The 22052-nt window shown below is 34.1% G+C and overlaps 1 protein-coding gene and 1 long non-coding RNA gene across 3 annotated transcripts; both read right to left on the bottom strand.

Annotated features, from left to right (window-relative positions):
• Positions 1 to 81: 81 nt before the first annotated feature.
• LOC140062120 (2-iminobutanoate/2-iminopropanoate deaminase-like) lies at positions 82 to 16271 on the bottom strand. 2 transcript variants are annotated; one of them, XM_072108176.1, is made up of 6 exons: positions 16113 to 16271; positions 2087 to 2192; positions 1698 to 1752; positions 1401 to 1469; positions 669 to 724; positions 82 to 216 (listed from the first exon to the last, which is right to left on the bottom strand). In XM_072108176.1, the coding sequence occupies exons 1-6, from the start codon at positions 16178 to 16180 to the stop codon at positions 157 to 159; spliced, it is 414 nt and encodes a 137-aa protein (XP_071964277.1). In that variant the 5' UTR covers positions 16181 to 16271; the 3' UTR covers positions 82 to 156. The 2 variants fall into 2 exon arrangements, with proteins under 2 accessions (XP_071964277.1, XP_071964278.1); XM_072108177.1 differs by lacking the exon at positions 16113 to 16271 and adding an exon at positions 2615 to 2789.
• A 2965-nt stretch (positions 16272 to 19236) lies between these two features.
• Positions 19237 to 21631, bottom strand: LOC140062680 (uncharacterized). Its single transcript, XR_011847517.1, has 4 exons — positions 21580 to 21631; positions 21001 to 21153; positions 20324 to 20527; positions 19237 to 19862 (listed from the first exon to the last, which is right to left on the bottom strand). It is a non-coding gene; the product is annotated as an uncharacterized lncRNA (long non-coding RNA).
• Between the last annotated feature and the right edge of the window lie 421 nt (positions 21632 to 22052).

The raw sequence follows: 22052 nt of genomic DNA, 5'->3' as shown, positions 1-22052 counted from the left end.
GATTTACAAACTGCTTTCAGAGTGGTGTGTAAATGGGATGGTTGAATTCAGTATATAACTCTAAAACATAAACTTAATAAATCTTGTTCAAAATATAAACTTTTATTTCAGTGTAACTAAATACTGTAATGAAACATAGGATTGTTTGTAATTCTTTCAATTAATTTCTTTGATCTGATCAACCATTGCTATTGCATCTATCTCCACTCTTGCTCCCTAAAAAGAAAAACAAGAAATTAATATTATTTAAATTACTTAGGTATTATACAACAACCATAACAGCTACATATTGTTTAATAATAGAACCAGTCAGGCATTATGTGTTATAATAACTGAAGTTGTGTATAGATTTGGTCCAGTATACATTTTAAGATTGTTCACAAATAAAGAAAACATGTCATTAGGGAGATTACGCAGCGCTATGAATACGATAACGGAAATGGATATTCACACATTGTGAACTTTTTGAGCTGATCCTGATCCCCATTTCAAATTCGTAAAGCGTATTCGTGTTGATGAATATCACCAGTCATATTCGACGAAACCTCCCTAATATGACTAAGAGTAATCTACTTTTTTAAAATTCAAATTTACAGTGTTAGGTGGTTCTACTATAGAAGGTTAAACTAAATCTGTAGGGTCATGTTAGGTAAAATGATTAGTCTAACCTTAGGAAGTGCACCAGCTTGGAACGCCACACGAGCTGGACGATTGTCAGAAAAATCTAAAATATTAAAATGATATAATTACTTTGGAATACAAACAAGCGGAGTAAATATATATACTAAGATTGACAACATTAAATCTGCCAGGTTTTTGATGACGACATTTTAAAGTATGAAACATGTTGCTGACAAGAAAACAAGTACTGCTTCAAATCTAGTCATTCAAAAAAACCAAATGCAACCGGATAACAACAATTCAAAGAACTTCTGCAGAAATGATTCCATAGAATTGTCAAAAATGTCTGTTAAATGCTTGTAAAATGTCATTAAATGTCATTATAAATATCAAAGGTCATTATATTATTATAAATATAATATCTTGAAAATTTGCCGGATCAACTCCTCTTAAAGTAGACAGGCAGCTATTAAAAAAGAACTGATTTTTTATCAAACGTTGATGGTTATGACATGTTGGTGATGGTGACACCAATCATGATGATGAACATTGATGAGAGGTAAACAACAATAATACAGTAATGACTATTTTTAAGACAATCATGTTATTTAATGTATAATGGATAGATGATGGTGATGATAACAGTGGGAATAGAAGTAGTTTGGGAGTGTAAACAGAGCTTAACAAACAAGCTGCTCCTTGGCAATCATTAAACTATTTTATACAGATGGTATCGACATTGAAGACAATTAGATATAATGCCAAAGTAAAACACTTACAGTTAGAATAGATAGTATTCATCTCATTAAAGTCATTTATATCTGCTAGCATCACTGTGCATTTTATAACTGTAATCAATAAAATAAGAGGCTTGTTAGGTTTTGTAAAAAACATACAAACACATACCGAAATTAAAAAGGGGGCGTGGTGGCAAACATCTAAAAACGGTCATTAAAAGATCTTGGAAATTGAACCTAATTTTGGTATATTATTGCCATAAAGGCAGTTTTAGAATGGGTTAAAATAAATAGAAATCTATATTTAAGTTTTGTAAATGATATTTTTCCCAAACATACCATGGCTGTAGTCAATATTCCCTGCACGAAGTACAGCCCCCATATTTTTCAAAGCCTAAAAGAAAAATGTGAAGTAAATTTGGTATCAAAGGCACTGTTCTGGTATTAATTATCTTCCTCGCATACATTTTTTTGATGATCATGAAACATGCTCAATTCTCAAAGCCTATTGTCAAGATTTGTTTTCTTGGGGTGAGGGGTGGGAGGGGTCTTTTTCCACAAATTGGGCAAACATCATCATGAGCTGGGCTAGTTCTATATGGCATGATCACTTCTCCTGATATCCGTCTGTACAGTAGTATTAAAAGTGTATTTTTCAAAACTTCTTTGAATCTGAAAAAAGATAATTTTATTTTTGACTGTTTATTTGTTTCATTCACTAGGCCTACCTGTTCTGTCTCCGGTCCAATTCCACCAGGAACTAAGTTAAGAGTCTCTGGATTCATACCAAGCTGACCGGAGACGTACATGGTTCGATCCACTATCACAGCTTGACTAAAAAGTTTTCAAATTAAAAAAAGATGTAAATAAAAACAATTTTAAATATTTGATAGGCTAGGGTCGGGACCTAGGTTTAAAAAAACAGTAGTAGCCCTTTAATTGTAGAATTAAATAAATACCAAGACACTAGAGTATATGGTGTGTGGAAAAAAAAGGCTAATTACTTTTATCACTGCACAAATTCAACATTTTATTAACATTCACCTTAACATCAAGGTATGGTTAAGCAACAACATTTACAAAAATAAACATAGATATAATAAGTAAAAGCAATAACAAAAGCATGAAACTGCACATACATAGGCTACATGGCCTGGATGGATTTATTTTAAAAAGAGCAAGTAGCCTGTTAACTACTACTACTACTACTACTACTAGTAGTAGGAGGGTCCTACTAAATACCACCAGATACCTACTAGAGCAATAAATCCTACCACCAGAGAGCAGCCACCTGTTTGGAATTCATTATTAAGGGTATATTGCAAATTTCAAAGCTTAATTCTTTCAGAAACTGATAAATATAATTGAAGTTTAAAGTTGAATTTCTCGCCGTCGTATTCCAGAACCGAATGCGTTTGATAAACATTGTAGCAACGAAACGAACGCATTCATCTGTGTCTTTTGTGTATTGTATTCAACGGTCAACTATGAGGCGCTACCGATGGATTTATTTGGTCAAATAAAATCAGAAATTCGTTTCTGTACACTATAACATTTATTAAAAATAAATAATACATAATGCAAACTACCTTCTGTCAGTGATGGTAATCGTGTGTTAAAATAGAGTAAACTCATTATAGAATAGGAATGGAAAGAGAAAATAAAAACAGAAGTTTTAACTTGATATAACCGTGTATTTTATGTCTAAAGAAATAACTGGCCACTGCACTATATAGAGTGGTGAAATAGAAAATTAATATTATTATTATTATTATTAAATAAAAACATTTTTTATTTAATTTCCAAGCTCTAAGAGAGATTGAATTAGTAAAGCTAAATAATGACCTTGAAATTTTGGATGAGACTGCAACATGGGAATATTTTATAAATGCTAATGTTAATGAAAAAACAATTTTAGTTTTAGGGGGGACATTAACATGGATCTTAGTAAAGCTGTCTTGGCAGCATTTGATAAATATTGTAAACATTTTCTTGAAGTTGCCTGGGAAAAAAGATCGGAGTTTAAAAAGAGCTAATTTCATTGTTGCTAACAAAAAAAAAGTTAAAGTTGAGAAAAGTCACTGCATTGATTTTGTTTTACTATTCAAGTATTTAATGTCTATGTATCGTGATATATAATGAATGTTCGTGTGCCCATGAAACTGATACAAAGGTACTCCGAACGAGGTGTACATTATAATATGCATGCAATCTGTGCCTATACCTATCACAGTTTCGCCAACAGTATCCGTTATTATGTTATCGTATGTTATTTGTTATGTTATCGTATACCGATTTTGAAATACGAAACATGATAAAACATAATGAAAAAAAAATGAAAGAAATCGCGAAATGAAACATCAACCAATTCGTACAGCACCCAGAGTGCACGAAAACGATGACAAAGGGAAATAATTAAATTTAATGTGCAAATGTGTTATCGTATGCTGTTTGTTATCTTATCGTTACCGATTTTGACATACAAAACAACCGGCGTGAAGTTGGTTACTTATTCCTTATTCGATATTCAAATTTTTTATCCTTATTCGACATTCACATTCACATGTATGTATGGGGCGCAATATGTGTAATATTTTAATTAAATGATTTTATACTTACGGCTTCTAGACTAACCAGGGCTATGATTTATAGGGCTATAACTTCGTTATAAACGGCATGGACCGGGATGACGATACATGGGTTGGGGCGAGTAGGGTCCAGTCATTTCAGAAAAATACCACTTTCTTCGGTCCATGCCGTCTAGCTGCCATTTTACGCAATTTTAAAACGTTACTACAATTTTAGTTTTTTTTATAAAAAATGCAATATAACTGCATGATTTATAGGAGGGCTATAATTACGTTATAAACGGCACGGACCGGGATGACGATACATGGGTTGGGGCGAGTAGGGTCCATTCATTTCAGAAAAATACCTCTTGCCCCGGTCCATGCCGTCTAGCTATCATTTTACGCCATTTTAAAACGTAACTACAATTGAAGTTTTTATTATAAAAAATGCAATATAACCGCATGATTTATAGGGCTATAATTACGTTATAAACGGCACGGACCGAGATGACGATACATGGGTTGGGGCGAGTAGGGTCCATTCATTTCAGAAAAATACCTCTTGCCCCGGTCCATGCCGTCTAGCTATCATTTTACGCCATTTTAAAACGTAACTACAATTGAAGTTTTTATTATAAAAAATGCAATATAACCGCATGATTTATAGGGCTATAATTACGTTATAAACAGCATGGACCGGTATGACGATTAAAAATATATAAAAAGTCATGAAATACAAAAATACAAGATCTTATAAAAATACGAATAAACATCAAAAAGACAAGAATATAAAAAATATATATCGTAACATATAATTATAAGATATATAAAAAAATATATATTAGCTGTCATTTTACGCCATTTTAAAAAGTTACTACAATTTAACGTTTTTTAAAAATAAAAAATGCATTATAAACGCATGATATATAGGGCTATAATTACGTTATAAACGGCATGGACCGGGATGACGATACATGGGTTGGGGCGAGTAGGATCCAGTCATTACAGAAAGGTACCACTTGCCCCGGTCCATGCCGTCTAGCTGGCATTTTACGGCATTTTAAAACGTTACTCCAATTTAATGTTTTTTAAAATAAAAAATGCAATATAAACGTATGATTTATACTTATAGGGCTATTTATAATTACGTTATAAACGGCATGGACCGGGATGACGATACATGGGTTGGGGCGAGTAGGGTCCAGTCATTTCAGAAAAATACCACTGGACCCTACCCATATATCGTCATCCAGGTCCATGCCGTTTATAATGTAATTATAGCCCTATAAATCGCACCATATCTGCGGCCGGAATGAATCGCGACCGGATTGAAGTGCGGCCGAATTGAAGCGCGGCCGGAGTGATCTGTATTCCCCTCTTTCTTTCTTTCATTTATTTGGCATCTCAATACATAACATTAAAAATACGTCAATAACATATATAATCACCTTAAATATTAAAATACATCAAAAAAGCAAATAAAAATGGCGGGATTAAGGAGGTCTGACGATGCACGGGAAAACACATAAAGTCGTTTAAAGTAAAACAACTTAATTCCAATGTGGTCCCTAAAAAGATAGTAATTATAATTTTAACAAAACAAACATTATAAGACGGGGTTCATAAATATATAAGCATATAAGCAAAACATCTGATATAATGGCACAATAATAATTTATCTATGTTTAATTTTGTAATATTGTTTCAATTCAGTTTTAAATTTAGATGTGTTGGAAATTTGTTTAATATAGTCAGGAAGGTTATTCCATTCTCTGATTGCATTAAAATAGAATGTATTGCATAGGCCTGTAGGTTTTTTTTTTTTTTTTTTTTTTTGCACGATGCGTAGAATTACCATCCCCTTTTTTTTTCTCTTTTGTGGCGCAAACACCACTTTTATTCACATTCATATTATCTCATATTACATAAAATCGTATTATTTAACTTGTAAATGTCGTTACAGTTCATAAGTAACATTTTTACATATATGAATTCTGTATTACTCCTTTTTTCATTAATTTTCTTATATTTTGTTATACACTTGACAGGATCATCATTATCATCTATCCCATTTTAAAATAGTTCACACATTTTCATTTGTTTGTTTTCATTTTACAACCCGGATTATACAATATATTTATATACATGATAAAAAAAAACAATAATAGCTCAGTACCACCAGTATCAGAATTACCATCCCCTTGTTGTTCTGGTTGTTTGCACTCTTTCACGTTACTAAACATAATGTGTCTGATATTCCCAGGTATTTACAACTCCATAGTAACATCAAACTCTTGGGACATCCTTACAAAAAGTGCAAGTTCTCAAAAAGTAGAGTACAATATGATCACAATTCAATCTCCACTTATAATATTGACTTGACCGAATGTGGGGATGTCCACTCTAATCCTGGACCAGAATCAAACATGAATCATAATAACAATACAAATCGAAATACACTTCCGATTCATTGTCATGTTTGTGAAAGAAAGATTGCAAAAAACAGACAACAGCTTAAATGCTTTAATTGTTCTAGGAATTTCCATGCTAGTTGTGTCTACATTAATCCTCATAGGTTTAGAACATTCTTCAAAAATAGGTCTTCTGACTGCTGCTGCCATCTTTGTGCACTCCCAAAACTGAATGATTCATTCTTTAGTATCTCTTCGGATACAAATGAAAACGATGCATTGCTCAACTTGGATCCACTAGTATGTGGAATCAACAACGATTCCAGCAGTAATTCGGACTCTATCATTGATCCTGCAGAGGTACTGAAAGGAAAAGGCATGCATTTTCTTCATGTTAATGCGCGGTCTCTACTACCCAAAATATCTGAACTTAGAACACTTGTTGGTGGAACCAAAGTGGCAGTCATTGCTGTCACTGAAACGCACCTTGACAGTTCCATTACCGATAATGAAATACACATCCCAGACTTCCAACTATATCGTAGAGACCGTGCCAGAGCAGGTGGTGGAGTATGTCTGTACTTCAAGTCTACCCTGGCCATTACTATGCGGTCTGACTGTGACAATGCCAACATTGAGGCACTATGGTCTGAAGTTCATCTCCCAAGAACAAGGCCTATTATCGTTGGAGTCTGTTATCGGCCACCAAAACAACGTCATGGTGAATTTATTGATGGAATGGATGACATTATGGAACAACTACCGAGAAACTCAGAGATCTACATTTTCGGAGATACAAACATGTGTAGCTTGAAAAAGGATAGCAACTATATCAAATTCCAACAGACTCTGCACATCAGTGGAATGTCTCAAATTATGAGCGAACCCACACGCATCTGTGATTCCTGCGAATCTTGTCTTGATCATATTATCACCAACTCTTCGGACAAACTAAACAAATTCGGAGTGCTATCTATAGGCTTCAGTGATCACTTTCCTATATATGCCACTCGTCATACACAGCAACAAAAACACCACACGCATAAAAAGGTGAAGATTAGATCAACTAAAAACTACAATAGAGAAAAGTTTATACGTCTTCTTCAAGAGACTGATTGGGACAATGTTCACAAGGCAGAAACCGTTGATTGTTCGTGGCAAGCCTTTTGTGTAAATTTCACAAATGTTTTGGATAAAGTTGCTCCTGTAAAAGAAGTCAGAATTAGACACTCTTCTCAGCCGTGGATGACACCTGACATACTCAAAATTATTAAGGCCAGGGATAATTATCTTAAAAAATTCAAAAGAACTCGTAATTTATTATATCGTACTGAATACTGTAAACTTAGAAATCAGGTACAAAGAAATATAAAAGAAGCAAAGCAGACTCATTTTATTGACAAGATCAATACAAATCGACATACTGTAACCCTAAAAAGTTATGGAAGGTTATAAAAGATCTTGGGTATCAAAATAAACAAAATGAAACTGCTTCGATTACTCTTAAAATAAATGACAAACTATGTAGTGAGCCAAACATTATTGCCAGTCACTTTAACTCGTTTTTTACAAACGTAGCATCAGATCTGGTAAGAAAGCTCCCGCAAAGGTCATACGAATTTGATGTAAATTCTGAGAATTTAAAAAAATACTATGACGGTACTGACAAATTTTCCTTGCAACCTGTAAACAACGATATAGTTAAAAAGGAGATCTTGGGTCTCAGTGTAAATAAAAGTACAGGTCTAGATGGCATACCCGCACGTTTTTTAAGGGATGCGTCCGAAATTATTGCAACTCCCATAACACGGATTATCAATTTCTCATTTGAAACGGAATGTTTTCCAAATGAGATGAAATTGGCTGGTGTTCGACCAATTTACAAGAAAAAAAGTAATCTTGAAACTGCTAACTATAGGCCTGTCAGTATACTGTCGGTGGTGTCAAAAATTGTAGAAAAGATTGTTCACTCACAATTAAATGAGTTTTTGGAAAGGAACAAGCTTTTATATCGTTTTCAGTCTGGTTTCAGACAGTCCTTTTCAACAGATCACTGTTTAATTCACTTGACAGACTTCATTAAAGTGGAGCTCCACCCAGAAAATTACTATTTTTCATACATTTCGACTATTATTTAAAAATATCATCCCTTATACTTCATATTTTTTTGAAATTTTTTTCAATGAGTACGATTTTCTTGAAAATCACGCCTTTTTGCGTTTTGGGGGGATACCTTGTAATTTCCTATTCTTTTACATGCAAAAGGGGGGTATATTTGAATAATCCTAAAAAATTCATTTCTTCACCAAAAAAAAAATGTAAAATGTATTTTTATGTAATTTTTCCAGATCTTTCTATTTCTGGTATTTTTATCACGTATACATTGCGCAATTTTGCGTAAATAGACACTTTCCCCCGTTCGGGTCCAATTGGGTTTTTCATTTTGCTAGGGAGTACGATCACGTGACATTTTTCACAATCACACTACTGCAGCTGGCGATCTGTTATTTTGTCGCGATGTTATTTTTGACGGGCGAAAAGTATATTAAAACATTCTGAATGTGACCCTATTATGTTTCACAGTGTAATAATGTGATTATGAGACTATTAATAAAATGTCAAATTTAACGAGATTTGAGAAAGATGTGGCTATATATTGGGTAGTAACAAAGTGCAAGGCAGCAAGGCACGCGAGGCAGGGAAGGCATGCGAGGCAAGTCAGAAATGTATGCGAGGCATCGTTTTACCATCATCAAAAAATGCGAGGCATCATTTTATCATTTCTCAAAATTGCAAGGCAGGTAATCACCGAAATTGAAGTAGCCTAGGCCTAGGCCCGCTAGGCTAGTTTCCTTTTGCACCTGCCTTGTATTTTAACCAACTTTATCCTGAATACCACAGCTTAGAATTAGTAGGCCTACTTTAATCCATTAAATTGGTGATTTTACAGACGTTGTTTTTCTCGCATTTCGCACACTCAATGTTCAATATTTTGGTTTCTATGAAACGCCAAAAGAGCAAAATTAATTAGAGGGCTAAAAACTCTGTGGAATCCATTTATATTTAACGCATTATTTGGTGAAAATCAAGTACAATTTCAATAGATTTTGTCACTGTCAGTAAGGAAAAATGTTACTGTTGATAATCTACACGGTTTCGTTAACCTTTTAAAGAATAAAATAGAAAAATTCATCATAATATCCTTAGTAGGATGTCCTAGGTCTAGACTAGGTAGTGATGTTGATTTAGGATCGATTATTATTCTTTGAAGAAAACAGAACAGTATCAGCAGTAACATATTACAACATTTTTATTGACAAATTAACAAATATATTGAAATAAAACGTGTTTTTCACCAATAAATGCATGAGAAATTGACGCATTCCACTGAGTTTTAGTCCTCTATTATCGTTGCTCTTTTGGCGCTCCATAGAAACAAATATATTGAACATTGAATAAGTGAAATTCGCGAACAGTGTGCGAGAAACACCCCTGTAAAATCATTAATTTAAGGATTTATTTGTTACTTTTTATGTGATTCTTTCATTAAAGTACTCATGAGGTATACTTCTAAGGTGTGGTATTCACACGATAAAGTTAGTTATCAAATTTGGAGTAAAAATACAAGCGAAGGAAACTAGCGCCACGTTTATTAGTACGTACATGGACAACAATAAATAAAAATCGTTCGTAATATACTTAGCTTACTAAAACAGGAATAGTGTATCATTATTAAATATTACACCAATTATTATTATATCAAAATTGATTAAATTATTTTCTACATAGGCCTCTTATCTAGGTTAGGGCTAAGCATAATAAAAATTATTAGCTAAAGTTTAATTTTAGGCCTAGTATTACAATTGTCGGACGTAAGTCTTTTTTCACACGCGCTCCAGAATTCTGTCGCAATTTTTTTCTTTGCGGCATGTTATTGGATCGGCATATCAATTACCTTTTATTCACCGCCAGTTATTGAACTTGTCCTGGCAATCGCTGTTCACCTTATTTGCGAGAGAGGTACACGTGTTGTTCCTAGAGAATGGAATGTCAAAAATGTCTTTGGCACGCCGCTCAGAGAGAAGTCTGTGCGTTGCTGCTGCTGAAACCACGTGCTATAGTAGGGGAATGCACCACAATCCTCTGAGCTGAGGGCTGAATCATTCCGCTACCTGCTAATAGTAAAGAGGGATTTTCCATCTCTCCGGTCTACCGGATCTAGGCGCAGGGGTGTGACAAAATATTATTTTCACTCTGCTATGTTCGAGAGACATGTGAGTGAACACGCTCGAAATGCCAACAAACATTGCAGTCATTTGATTTTTTAACCGTAGTTTGGGCACTTTTGTAAAAGTAAAATTTGACACGATATGACTTGAATGAAAAAACAATCGTTACATAAAAATAAACAACATGATGAGTGTATACACGAATCTATTTAGATACGCTTGTATCGATTGATTATTAGGCCTATAATATAGCATAATAGCACGTTAAGATATGCCTCGCACCTTTTTGAAATTGTAAACTATATGCCTCGCATGCCTCGCACTTTTGGAAAGGATAAAATGATGCCTCGCACAAATATTTGGCATGCCTCGCTTGCCTCGCGTGCCTCGCTGCCTCGCACTTTGTCAACACTCCTATATATTCAATGAAGCTAGGCCTAGGCCTACTACTAGAGTGTAGGTATATACCGATGCTGCTCAGTGGCTTGGCCTCTAGCTAGGCTAGGCTGACAGCAGTGAAGTTTGTTTTGCTGTCACCCGACCTTGGCCTACCCATGGGCCATGATAGGGTGCCTGAATAGTTGCTTTTCAGTCAGGTCTAAGCTTGCACATCGCTTTACTATTCTTTACTACTCTTGTTCTGTATAGGATTTTGTGTTCCACAATTCTTAATGTGCGAGAAAACCCAGGAACGATAAATGGGGCGAAACGACCATGTCTATGAATACATAGGCCCCTAGACAAAAATTCAAGGCTAGCTAGGCTGAGCAGACGGCTTAACTAGGCCTAGCCCTAGCTTAAAGTTAAAAGCAATCTGATAAGATTATTATGCTGTTGTTGTACAGTGAAAATCATGAGGTTACATGTAAATTATACTGACATTCTTATCGGAAATATTAGTTAGGCCTAAACAAATCGTATTAATTGTGTGTATAAAATTTATTCCCCATTTTTTGACACATAATTTACCAAAGGGGAGACATTTCCACAATGCGTTGACCAGCGACTAAAACGCGTCAGTCGCTAAGTGTAACGCGTTTCGCGACGTATTGTAAACTAATAACCCCTAAGTTACTGAAAAACTGTAATTTGTTAAAAAACACTATTTTCTGACCGATTTTTTATAAATGAGTTTTTGGAAAATATTTCCGTATTTTCCCTGTTTTTTTTATGTAATCACTTTCAATTAAACATACTTAAACATAATAAAAGCTGAGAAAGTCTGAGTGTAGCTCCACTTTAAAACTCAAACAGCGAAAGGGAAATTTACTGGTATCTTACTTATTGACATCCAAAAAGCTTTTGACTGCGTTAGTCATGACTTACTTTGTAAGAAACTCAGAAAAATTGGAATCGAATCTGTCAGCTGGTTTAAATCATATCTGGAATGTAGACATCAAACAGTCAATATTGGTGGGGCTGTTTCAGAGCCTTCAGAAATTGTATGTGGAGTGCCACAAGGGAGCATCCTGGGACCACTCCTGTTCCTCATCTACGTCAATGATATGCCTATGTCCGTCTCATCATTGTTAATGCAATATGCTGACGATAGTGCAATTGTCAATGCTCATCATGATCCTGATATCATCAGTAAAAATCTTGCTAGGGATCTGTCTAATTGTAATAAATGGTTAATTGACAATAATTTATCACTTCACATGGGAAAAACTGAACTAATGTTGTTTGGTCCCAGGATGTCTCTCAAGAACTACACAAATTTTAGCGTCCTTTACAATGGCTATACAATTTCTTTGAATAGCTCTATAAAATACCTTGGTATCGAACTAAGCAATAGGCTTAATAGTGAATTAATTGTCTCAACAATTATTAAGAAAGTTAATGGTCGTATTAAATTTGCGTATAGGAATTGTCGTAACTTTGATCGCTGTATCCGTAAACTCATAATGGAAGTAAATAAATTATGCTATATCATCCTGGTACTGGGGTACAACCGCGGATTCCCGTACTAAACTTCAAAGAACACAAAATAAAGTAATTAGATTCATCTTAGGGAAACATAATAGATACCATATCACCAAAGACGATTATACTTTTCTTGGTTTATTAGATGTTAAAACCAGGGCCGAACAAATGACACTACAACACGTACAGACAATATATACAAAAAGTTGTCCAGACTTTATGTTAAATAATTTTAATAGGATAAATCATAACCATGGTACTAGAGGAAAAGATTGTAATTTTATTGTTCCAATGAATAACTATACTGTTAGTAATACCTTTTTTTTTAATGCAATCACACTGTGGAACAAATTACCAATAGAAATAACAAATATTTTTACACACAATAGTTTTAAAAGGACTCTTAAGAAATTTTTATTAACAAATATGCAAATTATATAGACCTAAAATTATGATTGACTTTTCTTGTAAATAATAGTAGATATTTTTGTAATAATAATGATTATCAGAATTCAGCATAAATCTAACATGTAATTAAATTAATTTGTAATACTGTATAAAATAATAATAGATCCATATTTTTGTATAATTATTGTAATATTATTTTATTATGTTGGGGACCCCTTTGGAAACAAGCCTCTGGGCTTAAAGGGCCAATGATCAATAGTTACTATTTGCTTTCTTATTGATAAGTAAGATTTGAACCATTCAATAGATACTACAATACCCATTAATTTAAGCTTATTACATAAAATGTCATGATCTACAGTGTCAAAAGCCTTCTTTAAATCGACCAACACCATACCCGAGAAATTTCCCTAAGAAGTTTGGGTTTTAAGGGAATCAACTAAGTCTATCAAACATGTGTCAGTAAAGATTCGGCAATACCGTACGTAAATTATTATTGCAATACTGTATAAAGATTCGATGTAAATCATATGAGATATAAAGATTCGGCAATACCGTACGTAAATTATTAATGCAATACTGTATAAAGATTTGATAGTATGTAAATGAGATATAAAGATTCGGCAATACCGTACGTAAATTATTATTGCAATACTGTATAAAGATTCGATAGTATGTAAATGAGAAAGGCCTATAAAGATTCGGCAATATCGTACGTAAATTATTATTTAATGCACTACTGTGAAGATTCGATAGTATATAAATGAGATATAAATATTCGGCAATACCATACGTAAATTATTAATGCAATACTGGAAGATTCGGCAATACCGTACGTAACTTATTATTGCAATACTGTATAAAGATTCGATGAAAATGAGATATAAAGATTCGGCAATAACGTACGTAAATTATTAATGCCATACTGAGCTGTATAAAGATTCGATAGTATGTAAATGAGATATAAATATTCGGCAATACCGTACGTAAATTATTAATGCAATACTGTATGAAGATTCGATAGGAGAGTGCTCAAGAAACGTCGGGTCAGTTCAACGTTATTTTTTCCCTTCACTGCCAATGTATTTTAAAAAAAAGAGATATGAATAACGCCGTGGTTAGGATTCCGGCACCGGAACTCAACTGCCAACCGACGGGAAGGGGAATCCGACACGCTATTGCGCATGCCCAGAGCGCCGGTAATCGGTGACTCTATACTTTATCAACAGCGATGGATCATTTCATAGCTCCGCCACGGCGAACTAGCGTAGATGCCTACTAATAACGGGATCCACTAATAGTAAATACTAGGCTAGGCCTACCAGCTAGACGTGACCAGTGGGCCTATTTATTTTGTAATTAAAAAGTGGTTGCTTCATTCATAAACTTCATATAGGGCCTAATTATGAATTATATAATTACATGAATTGACTAGTTTTATGATTTTTCAAGTACAAAATAAAAGATTTCATATAACGCATTATAACTGTACATAACATGCAATCACAAGTTAATTTATTGACGGCAGCCACCGCGTGGATGTGAAAAAACTGTTCGGGAAGACGGGGTCGCAACGCTAAATACAGCATTACGATTCTTACGGTAGATAGATATACCGATTCTTATTAATATCATAATAATTATTTTAACGCGTGGCGCCTGGCGTATTCGTATTTTAATTATTAATTCATGTATGGCCTAGGCCAAGTTTAATACATCGCTCTCTCGCTCGCGCAACGACTAACTAGGCTACAGTAAATCCTAACACTCCGACTCTCAGCAGTGGTAGTGTGGTGTGCAGTGTGGCACAAGCTATAATTATTCACTTCCCAGAGCTCTGAGCATGCGCAATAGCGTGTCGGATTCCCTAACGGTGGGCAGTTGAGTTCCGGTGCCGGAATCCTAACCACGGCGTATAAATAAACAAATAAATAGTACGTAAATGAGACATAAATTGGGACTGGACCGTTTTAGAGGTGTTTACCACACCTGTTGGTCCAGATCCTTCACTAACTGAATTAGTGAGAAGTCGAATAAATAAAAAAATAAATAAATAAAATATTAAATAGTACTGTATGTAGATTATGATGCAAACGTAAACTATTAATGATTCGATAGTATGTAAATATATTTAGTTAGTTAATATTAAAATACAAATAAAATATACATTATTGATTTATCGGCAGGCAAACTTACCGTACTGACGCGGGTATAAGCCCATACTCGGGTATAAGCCCACCCCCGACTTTTGACTAATTTTCATGAAAAATGAGGCACTCGGGTATAAGCCCACCCATTAATTTGAAGATCTACAGTGTGTGTCGTAATACATATTTTTGTATTTGGCGACGTCCATACACCGAATACACCTACCTTTGATCATAACCAAGCTAGGCTAATATACGCTAGGCCATATGAGGCCTAGCGGTCCTGTTTTGTTTACACTCCATCGCGGTCAAAGATCGCTTCACACACGACGCTACATACAATACAAGTCGCCAAAATGGAAAACCACTATTTGGTATCGGCTGCCATAAACAAGCTTATTAAATTTCTTTGGTACATTTCTATTTAACGAACATTGTATACTTGCTTTTCTGCTTGATAAATTCTTGTTCAATTGATGTTTAAAATAAGATATTCTACGATAAATTACACGAACTAGGCTATAAGCTTAATTTTCCGACACTCTACACCTCGTGTATTTAGAGGCAACGTCTTACACGCGAGGGCGCTCGCTCGCATGGTGGAAATACACAGTGTACATGTGCTGTTTTTGACGATCTGCATTTTTGGATCCTCGGGTATAAGCCCACCCCCCAAACTTGACGTGATTTCATGTTCGAGGGGGGTGGGCTTATACCCGCGTCAGTACGGTAATTATTATAGAAATATAAAGATTCGATAGTACATGATTTGGCTTATATTTATTGGTTTGACCATATAGGTCCATACATCATACAGCTGTAACTCAACTCGCCATATAGGCGGCCTTGACAACGACAATCAAATATTAAAGCGCACATGGCGTTCCATACAAATGACGATATTAAACTGGCGCTGGCGCTTCGACCATACTCCCCTAGGCTTAGACCTCTAGGCCTAAGCCTAGCCTAGGCCCTAGCTAGTAGGGCTAGGCCCTACTCCTATTTATCCCGTCCTTGTCCACTGCTGTCATGTAATGTAGTAGGCTACAGACAGTAGGCTACTAACCTGTATGCTCCAATAGCTGCAGGTGCATCTTTTGCTGCAGTTATTATTCTCCTTACTACAGCAGACATGTTAAAGAAGAAAATAAACACAATCAACCAGTAGAAAAGAAGTACAGTTAATAGGCCTAAGTTTTTGGAGCGTGCAATTTAGAAAACCGCTCGAGATAGGGCGCCTCTCACGACTAGTAGGGATAGACGATAATGAAACAGGAGATGTACAATTATGCAAAACGATGGTGTTTTCTACGAAAGCCTCGAAAGCCTATTAGGGCCAACAAAAAAATAATATTGCTTTCACAAATTCGAAATAACGAATTATTAATTCGTTATTTCGAATTTCGAATTATTAATTCGAAATTTCAAATTACTAATTTGAAATTTCGAATTATTAATTTGAAATTTCGAATTATTTATTTCGTTATTTCAAATTACTAATTCGAAATTTCGAATTATTAATTCGAAATTTCGAATTAGTAATTCGTTATTTCAAATTATTATTTCGAAATTTCGAATTAGTAATTCGTTATTTCGAATTAATAATTCGAAATTTCGAATTAATAATTTAGTAATTCGAAATTTCAAATTAGTAATTCGTTAATTCAAATTTTTAATTCGTTATTTCGAATTAATAATTCGAAATTTCGAATTAATAATTCGAAAATTCAAATTAGTAATTCGTTATTTCGAATTAATAATTCGACCTCTGCCCTTTCTAATGACATCCCAACCATCCCGGATTACTTTAGCTAATGCAATCTGGTCATCATGCGTCCTGAAAACCATTGGATTAGATTATATATTTCAATCGTAGTTTAAATTATCAAGAGATTATTGAAATGTTAGCAGAAAATCGTGATATTTTGATAAAATGTGCCTTAGTCGAAGAAAACGGCATTCTGACGAACTTACTCATTGAAAACCAATTACTTATTCATTGAAAACCAATTACAGACGTCAGGGATGCTACATGGGTACAGGTGGATGCACATTCGTTGCACACAATGGGTTAAACATAGATAAAGAGACGGTCAGAATAATTTTAAACCTTCTCCCAGAGGGTGTCGAAGCAAGAAGGAGACGACGACTACACAGAAGAATTTATCATGTACCTGGCCCAAACTATATCTGGCATATCGACTCGTACGACAAACTTAAGCCATACGGCATTTGTAAAAATGGCTGTATAGACGGATTATCTAAACATAATATGGCTAGAAGCTTACTTAACTAGCAGCAATCCAACAGTTATAGACGGCTATTACGTAAATTCTGTTCGCCAAAAAATGGGTTGTCCAAAGTCTATTAGAACAGATTTCGGAACTGAAAATTCTATTGTTGGTCCAATGCAACAATTTCTTTGTAATGAGAACAGCAGTTTTATACAAGGAACAAGTCAGCTTAATCAACGAATTGAGAGTTGGTGAGGCATTCTCAGAAAACACTTTACTCAGTTTTGGATGGATGCCTTTAAACAACTAAAGAATGACGGTAGATATGATGGAGGTCTTATAGACAAGTCTTTATTACAATTTTGTTTTATGAAAATTATCCAGGTAAGCAGTACAGCAATTACATTGTGTGCTATGCATTATAGTCCCCAAGTACGACAATTATAATAATAATTAGGGCTTTCGCAACAATTTGAAAAGCAAACAATATTAGCCTAGAATTAAATCACTCCTCTTTTATTTACGATATTGTTTTTTTTCACGGTCTAAACTGTCATTAAACTATTTGTTTTTACTGTACTGTATTATATTTGGCTTTTTTTAAAGGATGAACTGGACACGGTTGCAAATGAGTGGAATGCCCATCGCATCTCAAAATCTAGAAATAGCCATGGTCCGTTTGGACGCCCGACATTGATGTACATTGTACCATACTTATGTGATGAAGGTTTGCAGTTATACAGATAGACTCAGTTGGAAATGGCTCCAAAAGATTGAATCCATTTTAAACAAATTTGATTTGCAAATGTTTTTCAATATTGATTATTGTAATAAGTGGCTTAATGGTTTTAAAGAAAAAAATATTATAGAAGATAACATAACATGGTTTAACAAGGCTCAAACTAAATCATCCTTAACAAATTACAAAGATATAAAAATGAACCTAAAATGGAAAAATACTTATTGGAAAAACGTAGCTACCATGCATCAAGTCTAAAATTTAAAGCTCGTTCTAACTCATTACCACTCGAAGGAAGAAAGGAAGCTTGGTCACCACAAAAGTTAGGATCATGTTTGTTATGTAATTGTGGTGAAAAAGAAACAATTTATCATTTTGTATTCAATTGTACTAGATTAGTTAATATTAGAAACTCAATATTTAAACAACTTAAGGAAGATCTATACAACAATGATTTGCATAAAATATGGGACTTATTCATGTCAAGCTCACCTGAACTTAAATATCACCTTTTTTTTGACGACCTAGAAATTCATGAAGAATATCAAATCCAATGTATAAACAATATTAACTATGTATTAGCAAGTAACATCTTTGACAAATATTGTAAATTATTTTTAACAACTGCATGGAAAGAACGCAACAAAATTTATAATATCCGTCCATAAAACAATCTTTTACTTTTCGCTCAAATGTATTGAATGTATTTTTATAACCTAATGTGTATATACTTTTTATTGTAATAATTTATAATGTTTGTATTTGATTGTGTAGTAAGATAAGTTCATATTTATTTTTTTTTTTTGTTGTTGCACATCTGAGAATTGTGCCTCTGCTATAAAAGAGAAACAATAAAGTTATTATTATTAGGCCTACAGCAGTCTTAGAAATATGTTTCTTGACGTCAGCTGATCAAATGCCACAGCAAGCACGTGATATCACATTATCACGTTATAAATCGTTTTTTTTAATTAATTAATTGTCACTGTGATATTATTTCCAATACAAAGTTAGAACAATTGCAACGAACACATGTAATGAATACAATATAAACAATTATATTTATAGTATTATGTTCAGTTTGTGATGATCAGACAGAATTGTGTTATGTAGCTGTACAATACAGTAAAACAGATGTAATTTAACAACAACATTTTGTTTATTGAAACTTTAATATAACAGTATTTTATTTCTGAAACAATTACAAAACTGTTGGCTACTAAAACTTGATCATAATTTAAAGATATAGGCTATTGTCCCCCTGAAATTTTTTTTTTTTAATTGTTTTGTTGAATATGTTATTTTAATGTCACATAATAGTTATTCACTTTCACACAAAAATGGGTCTGAAAAAAAATTATTTACCTAAGAAAACTGTAATTTAAAGCAAATAAATGGTCGAATTGGCTGGAAGACAATGAGTTTTGGGGTAATTTAACTGTTTAACTGTTTTGTCTTTCTATAGGTGAAATAATTTTTTTTCCTCGTTTTTTTTCTTATGGAAACAACTTCATTAAAACTGCAAAATGGCCTATTCAAAGTCCGATTTAAAAAATCTTTATTCTTCATGATTTTGGGGGACAATACATCTTTAAAGTTATCCAAAACTCTTGCCATTTATGATGGCTTCCTCCATTAGAGTTGTGAATTCCAATGGATCGTCATATCCACGGGGGAGGTGTAAATCCAACCCACATGTACTGGCTGTCGGGTAACCTCTCATCTTTCGCTCCTTACTAAAAAAAATTATATGTATCTGGTTGCTAAAACCAAGAGGGGGAATTGAGTCAGTACCAGTAACAAATGTTAGGAAGTCTCCAAGGGATGTCTTGGTCTTTTTTATCTAAAATGCATAAAAATAAAAATGTTAAACATTATGAAATAAAAAATGTATACTTTTTTCGTCTACCATTTACCCTTTCATCGCTCTTATTAGCATACTTTCGTTTTGGTACAAGGAATTACAAATATAGGGTATAGCGGTATAGTTCTTCAAGGTAAAGTTTGTTCGTGAATACACACAACCTAATTGTTTCTTTCTCGAAGGGCTATATTATATAACTGTAAGGAAATACGGTATTGTATCGTTTCGTTTCGAGCCCTGTTTGGGGGTATCTAATTTTACTTTGGATATTCATTCTCAGCCCGAAGGATTTGTCAGCCGTGTATAAAATCCGCCAGGTGTGGGGGTATCTCAACACCCCCTCTCCCTCCCCCTGCATGTAACGCTACTGGCCCATCTATAGAGTTTAATTTAGTTTACATTAAAATAAAGATATAAATAGTTTAAATACTGTACAATACCTTCCGACTCTTGTAAAAAAACCTCCAGACTTCGTAAATTGGAGCCTGCCTCTGAATATTCAACTGTCATTAGTGTCTTTAGTACTTGCCGTGTCAGTCCTTTCCCCTCCAGAGTAAAAAGTGGGACAAATTGGTTTGGGTAATCTCTTACTTTTTCCCAAAGTACTCCCAATCCTTCAGTGAACTGTCGGATTTCACTGTGTTCTAGATTAGGAGAAAATGAATGCACCATGTAAATTATAATCACAATTAACAAATAAAATGTGTTCACATTCATACGACCTGTACAATAATTCCAAGCCTTGATTTAAAGTTCAGCAATTTTACAGAAGAATCACCCAGAGCAGCCGTCAACCGACAAATAAAAATCAAAGGAGAATTTCATTTGGATGGATTTCGATGGATTTTCCTTCACGATGCTTTTAAATCCTAATGCCAAAATGTTTCTCCTGTCCTGAACTAGACATAACCCCTTGTGATTTTCCTTAAGGAAATATGCATAGGCCTAATGATACCGTACTATTTATTGGATTAAAAAGGGCTAGTAACTAATTGTTTACATGACGTAACCCATGGAGGCCTATTTGCCAGTGTAATATCTATATCTAGTTTACCCGCATCTAACACTGAATAACCATGTGCTTACAATATACTATCAATTAGGCCTGTTACGTTACCTGTAAAACAAAAAATGCTTCAACAGACTTGACACGACTTGTTGTTTTTGATTGAAATCTGAGTTATACAACGTCTTGACTCTTGATCTGCCGCCCAATCCGATAATTCATGTGAAATAGTACGGTACTCATCCGTCGTTTGGCATTTGCAATCTGGATATAAAGATACTGTAATCAAATACTTTACAAATATACAAAAATTAAATACAAATTCATCGTAAGCCTATTAGGCCTAAACGTGTGATAAAAGACAATGTAGGTCTACACGTTTTGCCGCGTGTATTATAGGCCTATTAGGTTTGGGTTAAATAAGTTGATTGTGGTTACTGTAGGCCTACGTGTTTTAAAAAATAATCAGACCGTAAATAACCAAAATTTATGTTAAAAAAAATGTAAAACAAAAATTGTATTAATTTACCTTTTGCTATTTTAATAGTAAAAGTTAAATTAATAACATTTCTTGTCCCATTTAAAAATGTTATAAATAAAAAGTCCGGTAGGTAACGTATAGAATATTTTAACATAACACATATTCCCATAAGTTATTTGATGTTAGAATGGTAAACGAAAATCACTTGCCTTTGCTATCTTGCCTCGGACATCTATGTCACACACACTATTAACGTCCGAAAATCCATTTGACTTTAACCCACACATTAGCTTGAAAAGCTCTGGTTGCAAAGTTGGTAAGCCCGGACCTCCATGCAATAGACTCCATGCAACGAAACTACCAGCCATAGCATATTTGCGTTGCTCTAATAGCTCTATGTTATGGGTAAAATTTTGTTTCCCCACTTCTCCTTCCAGCACTCCCAACTGTTCGCAAACTGCTTTCATTAGTAGTCTATATAATTCAAAGTGCACAATAAGAATTATCAGAAAAGCGCAACCAGTATATATTGTTTAAAATAAATATTGCTCAAAATGTTACTGTAACAATAAAATACACACATGCATACCTACGTGCGTATGCACTGGGCATACGAAACCAAAGATACAAAAAAATACAAAAAGTAACCAACAACGTCCAAACCAAAAAGTATGAGGGATAC

The sequence above is a fragment of the Antedon mediterranea genome, chromosome 11 (assembly GCF_964355755.1).
Source record: "Antedon mediterranea chromosome 11, ecAntMedi1.1, whole genome shotgun sequence".
Classification (NCBI taxonomy): Eukaryota; Metazoa; Echinodermata; class Crinoidea; order Comatulida; family Antedonidae; genus Antedon; species Antedon mediterranea.
This window is presented reverse-complemented; position numbering and strand designations above follow the sequence as displayed.

What these genes read in the sequence shown, in the direction of transcription:
- LOC140062120 (XM_072108176.1), bottom strand. Translation starts at nt 16,180, where the DNA reads ATGTCTGCTGTAGTAAGGAGAATAATAACTGCAGCAAAAGATGCACCT. An exon ending in GCAGCTATTGGAGCATACAG is followed by an intron (nt 2,193 to 16,112) that starts GTTAGTAGCCTA and finishes AAAACTTTTTAG; the next exon opens with TCAAGCTGTGATAGTGGATC. An exon ending in AAGCTGGTGCACTTCCTAAG is followed by an intron (nt 217 to 668) that starts GTTAGACTAATC and finishes TTTTCTTTTTAG; the next exon opens with GGAGCAAGAGTGGAGATAGA.